The sequence below is a fragment of the Brassica napus genome, chromosome A9 (genome assembly GCF_020379485.1).
Source record: "Brassica napus cultivar Da-Ae chromosome A9, Da-Ae, whole genome shotgun sequence".
Taxonomy (NCBI): Eukaryota; Viridiplantae; Streptophyta; class Magnoliopsida; order Brassicales; family Brassicaceae; genus Brassica; species Brassica napus.
In genome coordinates, this window is record NC_063442.1 from 21,215,452 (window position 1) to 21,227,814 (window position 12,363).

The window sequence follows — 12,363 nt, forward strand, 5'->3', positions numbered from 1 at the left end:
TATAAACCTAGCCCTGTTTTAACCCAACCCTATTTTAACCCAACCCTATTTTAACCCTACTTTTTGTTAAAGGTTAGGCTAGATCAGGGTTAGCCTATTTTTTTTTTTTTACAAGTCAATATATTTTTGCCTATCAAATTTGACTTAAATTTAAATGTTAAAAACTGTAAGTATGATCATGTAAATGCAAAATGTGTCTTTTATTCATTTTTGTCTTCACTGAAATTAAAAACTAAAGTTTACATTCATGTTAATGCAAACTCATTTTATTAAACTCTCCAACGCAGCCAATACTTGTTGCTCTCCAAGTCTCTTGACTCTTGAGTCTCTTCAAACACTCGTTGCTCTGTAAGAAGCCAAAAACAGAATCAGTTTATCACAGCCAGCAGTAAGATGCTTGATTCATGAGCTAAAAGCTAAAACAGTCAAAGAAGACACAGTCCGTGAATGCTATACGATTTGTGATGTATGGGTTTGAGGCAGAATCAATCAAAAGTATTCAAAGTAAACTCAAACACAAGAGCTAAGAGAAGACAATCACAAATTGCAGAACACACCTAAGTGAACATAAACAAGTACAAGCACCGAGAGAACATAAACAAGCTGAAACAAAACTGACAAAGACAAAGGCACAAAGAACCAAACATAATATACATTTAATACAAAGGGAGAATCCAAACTAACATAGGGAGAATTCTACATTGGTACAAAATTTACAAAATAGACCCTCACTTTAGCCAAGATAAGAGATGAATCATGAAACTCCCAAAAACTTGGTATGCAACAAGACTCGGTAGGTTAGGCTTTAGAATTGGTTTCTTGTCCGATTCTCCCAACGAATGAAACCCTTAATTAAGTTTTAAGTTATAAATGTTGCTTGTAACACAAGAAACAAAGGAGAAGACTCCATAACCTTCACGGCTTTGACTTGTCAAAGGATCTTGAACTCCGGTGACATATAGTTAGGGATGTTATGTACATGGTTAAGGTTAAGCCCTTCTTTGGGTTATATAAACCTAGCCCTGTTTTAACCCAACCCTATTTTAACCCAACCCTATTTTAACCCTACTTTTTGTTAAAGGTTAGGCTAGATCAGGGTTAGCCCATTTAATTTCTTTTACAAGTCAATATTTTTTTGCCTATCAAATTTGACTTAAATTTAAATGTTAAAAACTGTAAGTATGATCATGTAAATGCAAAATGTGTCTTTTCTTCATTTTTGTCTTCACTGAAATTAAAAACTAAAGTTTACATTCATGTTAATGCAAACTCATTTTATTAAACTCTCCAAGGCAGCCAATACTTGTTGCTCTCCAAGTCTCTTGACTCTTGAGTCTCTTCAAACACTCGTTGCTCTGTAAGAAGCCAAAAATAGAATCAGTTTATCACAGCCAGCAGTAAGATGCTTGATTCATGAGCTAAAAGCTAAAACAGTCAAAGAAGACACAGTCCGTGAATGCTATACGATTTGTGATGTATGGGTTTGAGGCAGAATCAATCAAAAGTATTTAAAGTAAACTCAAACACAAGAGCTAAGAGAAGACAATCACAAATTGCAGAACACACCTAAGTGAACATAAACAAGTACAAGCACCGAGAGAACATAAACAAGCTGAAACAAAACTGACAAAGACAAAGGCACAAAGAACCAAACATAATATACATTTAATACAAAGAGAACATAAAGTTTCAGAGATCCACAACGTTGATAACTAAAAAATTCTTGTTTCAGACACATGATAAACTATAAAACCACTTAGACCCATGAACTCTAGATCGATTTTCTCACCGATGTCAAGGAGAGAGGAGATTGCTCGACGGACACAACACGGAGGATCGCGAGAGAGGAGGGAAGTTTTTCGAAATGAAATGATGGAGAACTGGAGACGAAATCGTGTCTCCCGATTACAATCAGGTGATGAAGAACTGGAGAAGAAATGAGATCACCATGAAGCGTCGAGCCGTCGAGGAGAGATGGAGAACTAGAGAAGAAACTAAAAACTGCGCCGTTCTGATTTGTTTTCACAAAAGAAAAATAAAGGACTTTTGGGTTAAAAAAATGGATGCGGGCTGGGCTAACCCTACAGACCAAAACCCATATTAATATCCCTACATGAAGTGCATGTCCAGTGGCTCACCATTGATGATGGTGAAGAACAACAACGGAAATATGATGATGCGGTGGCTCCGTCTCTTCTCCACGTCTACACCTCTCGTTTCCATTACATACCGTAGACAGATCACCACAATACTTCTAAAGGCATGACTGCTCCTCCGGTAATGATGTCTATGATCTTATGTGGTTTGGTACAGCTTGGACGGTGGCTACGTGGATCTCCGGTGGCGGTGACTCATAGATCATGGCCATGCAATATGTGGCTGGTTGCGATGGAACGCGATGGCTCCGGTTACACTTTCTCATTTCGTCTTAGTCATGTTCCCAATAACATGAATCACAACAACGATGGTTTCTCCTAGGCCTGCGATTCCGAACCGAACCGAATGGTCCGAACCGAACCGAACCGACATTTTGACATTTTGGTTATTGTTCGGTTACGGGGAGGAAACCGTTCGGCAGAGATTTGTATATAGTTCGGTTATTCCCTCGGTTCGGTTTGGTTAAGAGTAACCGATCGGAAACCCGAGAATCATTAAACCTAGGTATAAATACTTCTCTTAAGCTTAATGGTCGGTTAACCTTTTACTAAGCAGATCGAAAACATAACCTCTCTATCTAATCTTTAAAATCAATTCCATTTCTCTCAAACCGATCGATTAAAAAGGTTAGTTCTTCTTCAATCTCCATCTTCTTTCTGCTTATGATTTGGGTTGGGAGGATTAGGGTTTGTATTTCGATTTTGGGATTTAGGAGAATTTCACTTAAGGTATTTTCGATTTCACTTTCTCTCTATCTATTACCACGGATTGTCTGTTGATTTTGTAGATTAGGTTTCTGTTTCAGATCGATTTTGAAACATTTAGCATTTAGGGATTAAAGTCAAAATCGATATGAATTTTATGATTAGTGTTGAATAATGGTTTGATTTAAGTGTGTCGATTTTGTAGAACATGGTCTTAATTTTGTGTTGAATGTTGAATGATGGTTTGATTTTGTATCTCATTGTCTTAATTTTTTTTCCTTGATGTAGATGTCTGCTTATGAAGATAAGATTGATGATGATCAACCTGAAGAAGGACATGAATCTCAAGCTGGTGGAAAGAAAAGGCCGGCTTCAGAGAGATCAAGTACCGAACTGCCTCCACCTACAAAGAAGAAACAAATTCACAGAGCAGAAGTGTGGCAACACTTTATTCAGAGGGAAGATGACCCGAGCATAGCTATTTGTCGATATTTTGGTCAAGATATAGGATCCGACTCTAAGAAGAGTGGAACAAGTGCCATGAAAAATCACATATCTCGCTGTAAGTTGCATGAACTCTTTTAGTCTAGTGGGGGTCAGACAATCCTAGGTGGTGATAGTAGTGGTGTAGTGACTGCAGTGAAGTATGATGCTACCCTGTTTAGGAGATCTGTCAATGAGATGATTGTGTTGAATGAGTTACCGTTTGCTTTTGTGGAATCTGAAGGGTTTAGGCGTTTCTGTAAGAACGTGTTGCCTATGTACACGGACAGCTCACTGGATTGAAGAGAGGACATTTTTGGGATGTTCTTGAAAGAGAAAGAAGCGTTTAAGCACTTGTTCAGTTCTGAGCAGAAGAGGGTCTCTCTAACCACAGATATATGGGTTGCTCCTACAACCTCTTGCAGCTACATGGTTGTGACAGCTCACTGGATTGACAGAAAGTGGACTATGCAGAAGAGGATTATTACAAACCAAAATCGGTTAGCATAACCGGGTCGTTACAATTCTTCCCCACTTACTAGGAATTCGTCCTCGAATTCAAATCCTGAGTCGGCTTTTTAATAGCATCCTGAAAAAGCTCTGGATAATCAATCCTCATCAAAGTCTCAGTCTCTCAGGTCTCCTCAGATCTTGTCTCTCTCAACAAACGTTGACCAACATGGTCAACATCCCTTGAACCTCTTTCACTTGCCGATCTATAATCTTAACTGGCTGACAAGGCGCAAACAATTTTTTCTCAAGATCACTGGATGACTGCTGCAAAATGAGCTCTAGCTCTCTCACGATTTTCCTCAAAACTGACACATGGAACACTTTGATGATAACTGCAATATGTAAGCCACTGCTTCAATCCGCTCCACAATTGGGTACGGTCCCATATATCTCGGTTTAAGCTTCTTTAGCTTCAGAGTCCTAGATCCTCCCTGAAATGTCCTCATTTTCAGGTATACTAAGTCTCTACCTGACACTCCAAGTCTTTACGGCGCTTATCTGCATAGCTCTTCTGACGGTCATGGGCTTCCTTAAGCTGAGTCTTGAGCATCTCTACCTGCTTTACTATCTCCTCAACCATTGCTGGTTCTAAGTCTTGCCGCTCCCCCACGTCTGTCGAACAAAGTGGTGTATGACAAGGCCTACCATAAAGTGCCTCATACGGTGCCATCTCAATACTCGAATGATAGTTGTTGTTGTAAGCAAACTCTGCTAGAGGCAGCTTCCTTCCCAATATAAAATGCAAGCTTTAAGAATATCCTCAAAATTTTGAATAGTCCTCTCTCACTGACTACATGTCTGTGGTGATAGGCTGTACTCATATGAACCTTTGTCCTAAGTTCCTTCTGAAAGGCTCTCCAAAATGTTGATGTGAAATTTTGCATCCTGATCTACACAATACCAACGAGAACTCCATGTAACCTCACAATCTCTCTGATGAAACCTGCGCCAACTGATCATCACTGTCCGTCTTCTTGATCGCTAGGAAATGGGCTGACTTGGTGAGTCTATCCATAATACTTACCGATATAGATATATTCAAGGAGCCGCTATGACATTAGGTTGACTGTAGTCCAGAAGCTAAAGATAGTTTAGTTGGTGTCCACAGATCCAGCGGCAGCAAAAGCACAAACTAAGGAACATAAGCGAGCTTGGTTCAATGCGGATCTTCGCTGGGAAGGAGAACACAAGCATTATCCTAATAAGTTGCATCATTATAATGTTCAGGCGTTGACAAAGTTGATCAAGCGAAGGAATAGTCTGATGGGAAGTGAAATAGGGTCAAGTAGGAACCGACCTTCTGGATGAAATATTGTCGAACATGAGTCAGAACACTCCTTCAGATTTTTAAGCTTTTCCTTCTCGACTACAATTTTTAAGCTTTTTCTAACTGAATTCCCTCCGGTGCTGATCCGCGCTGAAAGGTTTTAGTAAAGTTTAGTATCATATGTTTGAGAAGAAACCAAAGAAAATACTCGTGAAAGAAAATTGAAACTTGCATGATTTAAAAAATGAGAACAATTTTCGTTATCATTTCGACCTGACCAGAAGCGGTCCTGAGTAGTGCACTTTGAAGCTTTAAATAAATCTACTCAGAATTCACATATGTACATGAAATAACTCACTGGCGGATTTCTTGGCATAAGAGACGATTGACCCGAGGATTGTCCTTCTCCATTGTCTCCTCCGAGGCTTCATTTCTTCATGTCAAGATCCAACTCTCAACCCTCTCCAATTTATAGGTTTGACGTGAAGGAAACAGAGAGGTCGTCATCATTTTTGGTTTCAATGAAAATAACATTTATTAGCGAAATTAAGAGAAATACTTTGAACATAGGGAAGGTTAAGAGTTGTGAGAAGAAATCATTGTGTGTGTGCGTTCAAAGATTAGCGGAGACGGCGATATCGAAAACTGGAAGAACGAAAAGAATTAAACCCTAATCTATTGAAAGAGAAAACGCAGAGTTTGACTTAATATCTAACCGAACATGGAGAACCAAAATCAGACAGAACACCAAACCTAATCGACTAATCATAACCGGTCAGAACGCGGGGCCCACAGTCTTTAAGAAATCAGGCAACTCATTAATGACACGGAGGATTGCTGTAATTTTAGTGGCTGATTTTCTAATCCGATGTGGCATAGCTCAGAGGGCTTCATATGTTCTTTTTAGTATTGTTTGATTATGTTGGGCTATAGCCCAATATGCATCCCTTAAAATCAAACCTGAGTCCGCCACTGCAAATAGTGACTTGTGTTTGTAGCTTCCATTGGAGATAGATTTCATCATGGTGCTCTTTGTCTCAGTAGCATTGTTGCTACAAAAGAAGATAGGAGATTTAGTAGATTTGTATTTTGGAAAATTAAAAATGTAAGAATGAAAACGATAGAGAAAGAGACACTTACTAAGGGTGGGCATTCGGGTATCCATTCGGGTTCGGTTCGGATCTATTCGGGTTTTGGATTTTCGGATTGTAGCTATAGACTATAGTTTATTCAAGTTGTAGATATGAAAATAATGGACTATCACATTGTCAGTCTCGTTCATGACTCTTAACATTTTGGCTATCTTACAACTCCCCCCATTCACTTGATATTTCGTAAAAAAAAAAAGAAATTTGAAGTTTATTCGTAAGTGTATTGGAAAATTTACAATAATGTTTAGATTATGATAATGTTTAATACTCTGCTAAATATTTGAGTCTATTTTGCTTCAATTGATTGTTTTATATTATGTTTAAACAATTATTTCCTGAATTATTTACTTATATATGATATCAAAATATTGAGCATCAAAGATGCTTGAGTAAATTGCATAATACCAGACATAATTATGATTTTTCAAATGAAACAATATTTTTATTTTGATAATAATTACATTATTTTACTTGTTCTTATTTTTCTGAATCTTATACATATATATATATATATATATATAATTTAAGAAGTGATTTTGCTGATTTGTCACAGTCTCCATGATTTTAGATAATTTTGTTTATTTTACATATTTTCAAATAATAGTATGAATATATCTAATTATTATAATAACTATGATCAATTGGTAATAACCTTTCATTCATTATAATTTTAACATAGTTTAATATTAAAAATGTGATATTTATATATGCTCTACATACTGTTATTTACGTAATATTATCTACATTTTTTTTTTTATAGAAATACTCTACAAAACATACAAAGTTATACATCTACTCTTTATCATTTATTTAATTTTATTTTTGATAAGTTTAGTTGTCTAAGTAATTTACTGCAGAAATATGAATATTTTAATAAGTATAATTATTTATTTTTGTTTATTTAGGAATTGTGATTTGGCTTAAATAATTCAGAGATTGTCAATGATAAAATACTTTGATCAAATGGTAAAGTTAATTCCAAAGCAGTGGTAGTCGATTAATTTCTCTGAATCATATCATGCTAAGAAACTTGGAGGATACTTGCTTTATCTACGTATTTCCAAACAACTATGATATATCACTTTATTATATACCCTTTTAGAATTAATAAACTGCAAAAATTATATTCGTGTTTGGTAAATTTGTATTCACCTCCCTTATAGTATAGATTTGAAAGATATAGGTTTTAGTTTGGGGTTTAATTTCCCTTACACATATGGGCATAATAGATGTAATATTTGTATATACATGAATGTTTTAAAATTTATTAAACAGTACAAAAGTATTTATGTTATGATAAATTTGTCATATAAAGAATTTAATATTTAATATATTATTAAATAATTTTAATGCATGAATATTTCAAAATTTATTTACGCAGTAAAAAGTATTTCTATTATGACGAAAAACTTTGTCATGATGTTCAACTTATCACTAAATATTTCTATTAAAATGATAATGCATATATTTATCAATATTTGATAAAATACTATGCCAGTTAGTGTGGACAAAATACTTTTAACGTACAGTTAAAAAAATAATAATTAACTTTTAACTTAAGTAATAAGTAGCATTAACGTTCACAATTTTTTTAACAACATTTGTAACTAATTGTTTTACCATTCATTTTAAAAATTATATACTTGTTGAAGATGGATGTACTCTTGAGCTTTCGTTGATGTACCCCTGACCCAACTGTAATTAGATTATTGTCTGAGGCCCATTTACAAAAAATCAAACGAAACAAATATATCCACGTTTGGACATACTCCAATAAGTTCATAATGTTATTGATTTTACCATTTATTTCAAAACTACATGAAACCTTTGTTTAGGCCTTAGGTGATTCTATCTTTTTGTGATGTCTATCTCTTTGTAGCAAATACAATGAGACTTATTATAAGAAAAAATGTATACAGTTAAACTGGTCAAGTAGTGTTAACCCAGAAAACCAAGATTTAAGAAAATGGAGCCAAACTCAAATTACTTATAAGTTACAATTATAGAGAAAGTGAGTGACAATGTCTGGAGATGTTAGTAATGGGGCTCCTCATATAGGAAGGTATATAAAGTTTGGAATAGAGTAATGGAGGAAAATATTACATTGCATCACAGTTCTTTAGATATAAAAGCTCTTTGGAAATCATTGATTGTGGCCACTAAGTACTCAAAAAAAGAAAGAGAAAGATCACACTATTAGTTACATGTTAGAAACAACATAAGAAACACATCTGTTAGAATATATGTAGATATCCTAATTGTTTGAGATCATGGGCATGAATCCATTAGGGTGAAAGTCTAAAAAGTGATGAAAGATTTTAAAGTTTACGTTAGTTTCAAAATGTAACTATTTAGATCTCACTGAAAACAGTGCTCAGAATTCTTTTCCTTTGCAATGCTTCTATCCTTTAGCCATCACTAATATGCATCATTTTATCAGACAAAAAACATCCTTAACAATTATTTCCACTATAGCTTCATAATTTCCAGTTTAGCAATCTAAAACAGCCAGCAAAACCACCAAACAAATAGCTACTCTGCATGGTATATCCCAAACTAAAGAGTAAAGAAATTACCGTGGAACTGAGAAAAATGACTTGGACACATAACTTGAGAATCAAGGTCGATGCCATTCAAGAAGTCAAGCTCTCATCTTCCTTCAGTATTTGCAGCTGCTACCTCTGTTCTCCAACTCCGACCGGGCTATACATGTAAACGAAGAGCAGCAGAAATGGCAAAAAAGCTGCATAAACGTTTCTGCTTGTCTATTTTGGTAGGCCCATAAATCTGTTTGGTGAATGATGGAGGGGCTGATGAGAATTGCGATTAAAGCTTAGAAAACCTATTCAGCCACACCTTTAAAGTTACATCACCTGGTGGCATTGCTAAGCCTGCACCAATGGAGTCAAACGCAGCGTTACGTCCGCTGTAATACACTCTCAGTCAAACTCGATGTCATGTCATCATTCATACACATGAGGTATGAACAATATATACTTTTAAACACAATGAAAAGTATTTCAAACTTCAATGTTTTCTATATATGTTGAACTTTTTGGACTACTAAATTTTGAACTCTATAATGTTGAGGGATAATAGCACATGACATCAAAGAACATGATCAACTGATATGCAACTTTTGAAAATGCAGAAGAGAGTTGATCAAATTACCTATGTAGTCTTTGTACTCAGGATCAACATAAGAGTTCAGAAGCACAAAGAAAACAGTATGAATTCCTCAACACCTGCAAAAACCAAGACACATCAATTGCCCAATCATATACTCTCGCCCAGATCTGCAAAATTAGAGCGATAGCCATAATGTTTCTGAGTGGAAACTTGATTTACCAAGAAAAATAAATTAAGAATTACATAGTACATACATGTAGCTCTCTTAGAAACTGATTTGTTGCTATTAGATGACTTATATTAATTATTTCTTTCAGTACTCATATCTTATGCATGACAAAAATACTTAAAACCTGTCAAATATTATTTTGGAGCTAACATTTTGAACAACCTTAAACTCAAGTAATGGATCTGCCATGAAACCACCGGAAGACAAAGAGAATTCCAGTAAAAGAATACAGAGGAAGTAAGCATACCAAAAAAAGAGGAAAGGAAAAGATCTAAGGAAACGTATGATTGGCTCCGCATAATCCGTGGACTTTGTTTATCGCCATGGCTGTGGACGTTTTGAGATCTCTGTGAAGCTTCAGGAAAGTTAGATAAAATCTCTGAGAAGACCTCCATCGAAGGTCGCCACCGCAAAAGTCCTGAATATGTTCATACCACCGCCGTATAATCTCAGTCAGTATTATGTTGAATGTATTAGTCTAATCCTCTCAAACATTACGCAAATCCTATAACATAAATTTTCATAGGCCTAAATAGCAAACCCTAAGGGATTTATTGAGATCGCTAGGTTGAGCAACACAGTTCTAAAAAAAAAGAGAGTTGAGAAACACCAAAGAACACCGTGAAAGAACTCTGTTCATGAACAAAGGCAAAGTTAAATAAGATACCTGAGAATCGAGAAGGAGTACATCCACTCCCACATGAGTTCTCCACCACGGCGGTCACTCCTGGCCTCCTATAAACAGAGCAACCGGACTTGAACAGAGGAGGAGGAGGAGCGCGTCTGCAGATCGCAAGACCGAAACGTTAGAAGAATGGGAAGTTGATTCTCTAAGAAAAAAATCATACCTTTTTATAGATGAACCTCCACCGCCTTGCAGATCTAGAAATCGCATTGAATATGAATCGTATGTGAGAGATTAATGGAGAGGTTTTAATATGATTATTCGTAACTGGTATGTTTCTGTATCTGAGGAAGAATATGAAAGAGTTCTTGCGAAGAACTGGAGAGGTGACGAAGAAGAACACGGTCTAACCCTCACAGAAGTCCAAAGTAAAAACGAAGTCCATCAAAACTAAAAGCCCAAATGGTGTGCACAACTATATTAATGAAACGCAGAATCGCAGAATGAGGACACGTGGCGCGCCCAAAATCACTGACTTTCTGACCTGTCTGCCTATGTGACTTCACCAGGAGGGAGAAAACCATTTTTTATATATAAAGATTTGCAAAAAGCCTTTAACTGGCCCAAAACATTTCCCGAAAATCTATACAGCCACGTCCTTTCATCTTCTTCTACTCGCGAAACCCCAAATTTCCTGCCGCTCCGGATTTCTGGTGTAACTTTCTACCTGAATAATTAAGCTTCATCAAATCTATGTTAATGGCTTCTGCAATCAAAACCTACTTGCCGATAGAATTTCCCTGCCTTCACCCTATATATATCACTCTGTTACAGTCTACAAAAAATCCTTCACTTCCATGACCAACAAATCAGCAATATCATCCTCCACATTCACTACGCTATGTTCTTCAGTTACGTTCTTCTCGGCTTGGTAGAGGCGAAGCTTCTATTTAGGATCATCCATTTTTGGGATCCCAGAGCACAGCGAGAGGATGCATGCTTATTGGTCTGGATATAAGGAGAGGAGGCGGATTCAAAATGCATGTTCTTTCGACTACTGCAAAGAGATTTCGTTTGTGAGATTATCAATACCAAACTACTGATTTGTAATTTGGTCATTTGTGATTCGTTGAACCAAACTATTCGTTTTCTTTCAATCTCTGTCTTTTTCTAAGCCAAAACCTTATTTTTGGCATTTTTCAGATTTATAGGAACTTCTAGCCAAAACATGGAAGACCTTGACAGTATATCGAAGGCTTGGTTCGATTTTTGGAAAGAACGCTGAGGTGGAAACATCTAGCTCCCATTTCACAAACAACACCCGGTGAGTGAGAGTACACTTTCCCTTGCATATTTTACCTTTTTGGGACTAAGCCCTCAAGAAAAATGAAAAAGTACAAAATGAAACTCATTGGTTTAATTCACTTTCGTACAAAATTTCTCAAATTTCTATGGATTCAAAGTTTTTTTTTTGGTTGAGCCAAGAACCTGATCATAGCTTCGTTTTGGTTCTTTAGCAATGATACGACGGTTGACGCTTTCGACACTTTCGTCTGCAAAAATGGAGCCGGAAACCATATTTTGGGAGCTGTCTTTGTTGAACTCGAGACCATTGTCATCTATAAAGTCTACCGGGACTTACTAGCAGCTTTTCAATCATGAGTAACTTAACTCTGGGAACAACTTCGCCAATGGTGAGAGAAAATTTTATTTTTCTCTTCTTCTTACTGATTATTCAAATGGTGATTAGAAGTTATATAGTCGCAGTTGGAAAGGAGATTGTGGACCTTTGTCTTAACAGTGTCAGAGATCTTGCCGACAACTATACATGCTTGCAAGGGGTTATTGGTCTTTAATGCTGTTGGTGGAGTAACTGGTTCTGGTTTGAGATATCTGTTGTTAGAACCTTTGTCTGTAGATTAAAGAAATAAGTCGAAACTTGGATCCACCATATATCCTTCTCCTCAGGTACTTTTCAAGAAAAATAACACATTACAAATTACATTGAAATTGGAGTTCTCCCAAAAGCTTGGTTTGATGCATTACCTTTTGATCTCAGGTTTGTACTGCTGTTATAGGTACCTTACAACGGTGTTCTCTTGCTG

General features: G+C 36.3%; 1 protein-coding gene across 5 annotated transcripts; it reads right to left on the reverse strand.

Annotated features, from left to right (window-relative positions):
- Positions 1-754: 754 nt before the first annotated feature.
- Positions 755-11,865, reverse strand: LOC106416668. 5 transcript variants are annotated; one of them, XR_007316335.1, is made up of 8 exons: positions 10,482-11,865; positions 10,301-10,416; positions 9,881-10,051; positions 9,447-9,520; positions 8,852-9,166; positions 5,483-8,573; positions 1,790-5,274; positions 755-1,355 (listed from the first exon to the last, which is right to left on the reverse strand). XR_007316335.1 is itself a non-coding variant. In XM_048740234.1 (5 exons), the coding sequence occupies exons 1-4, from the start codon at positions 10,526-10,528 to the stop codon at positions 9,483-9,485; spliced, it is 372 nt and encodes a 123-aa protein (XP_048596191.1). In that variant the 5' UTR covers positions 10,529-10,721; the 3' UTR covers positions 8,243-9,166; positions 9,447-9,482. The 5 variants fall into 5 exon arrangements, 2 of the variants coding, with proteins under 2 accessions (XP_048596191.1, XP_048596192.1); XR_007316333.1 differs by having other exon boundaries at positions 5,483-8,434; positions 10,482-11,864; XR_007316334.1 differs by having other exon boundaries at positions 757-1,355; positions 5,483-8,693; positions 10,482-11,863.
- Between the last annotated feature and the right edge of the window lie 498 nt (positions 11,866-12,363).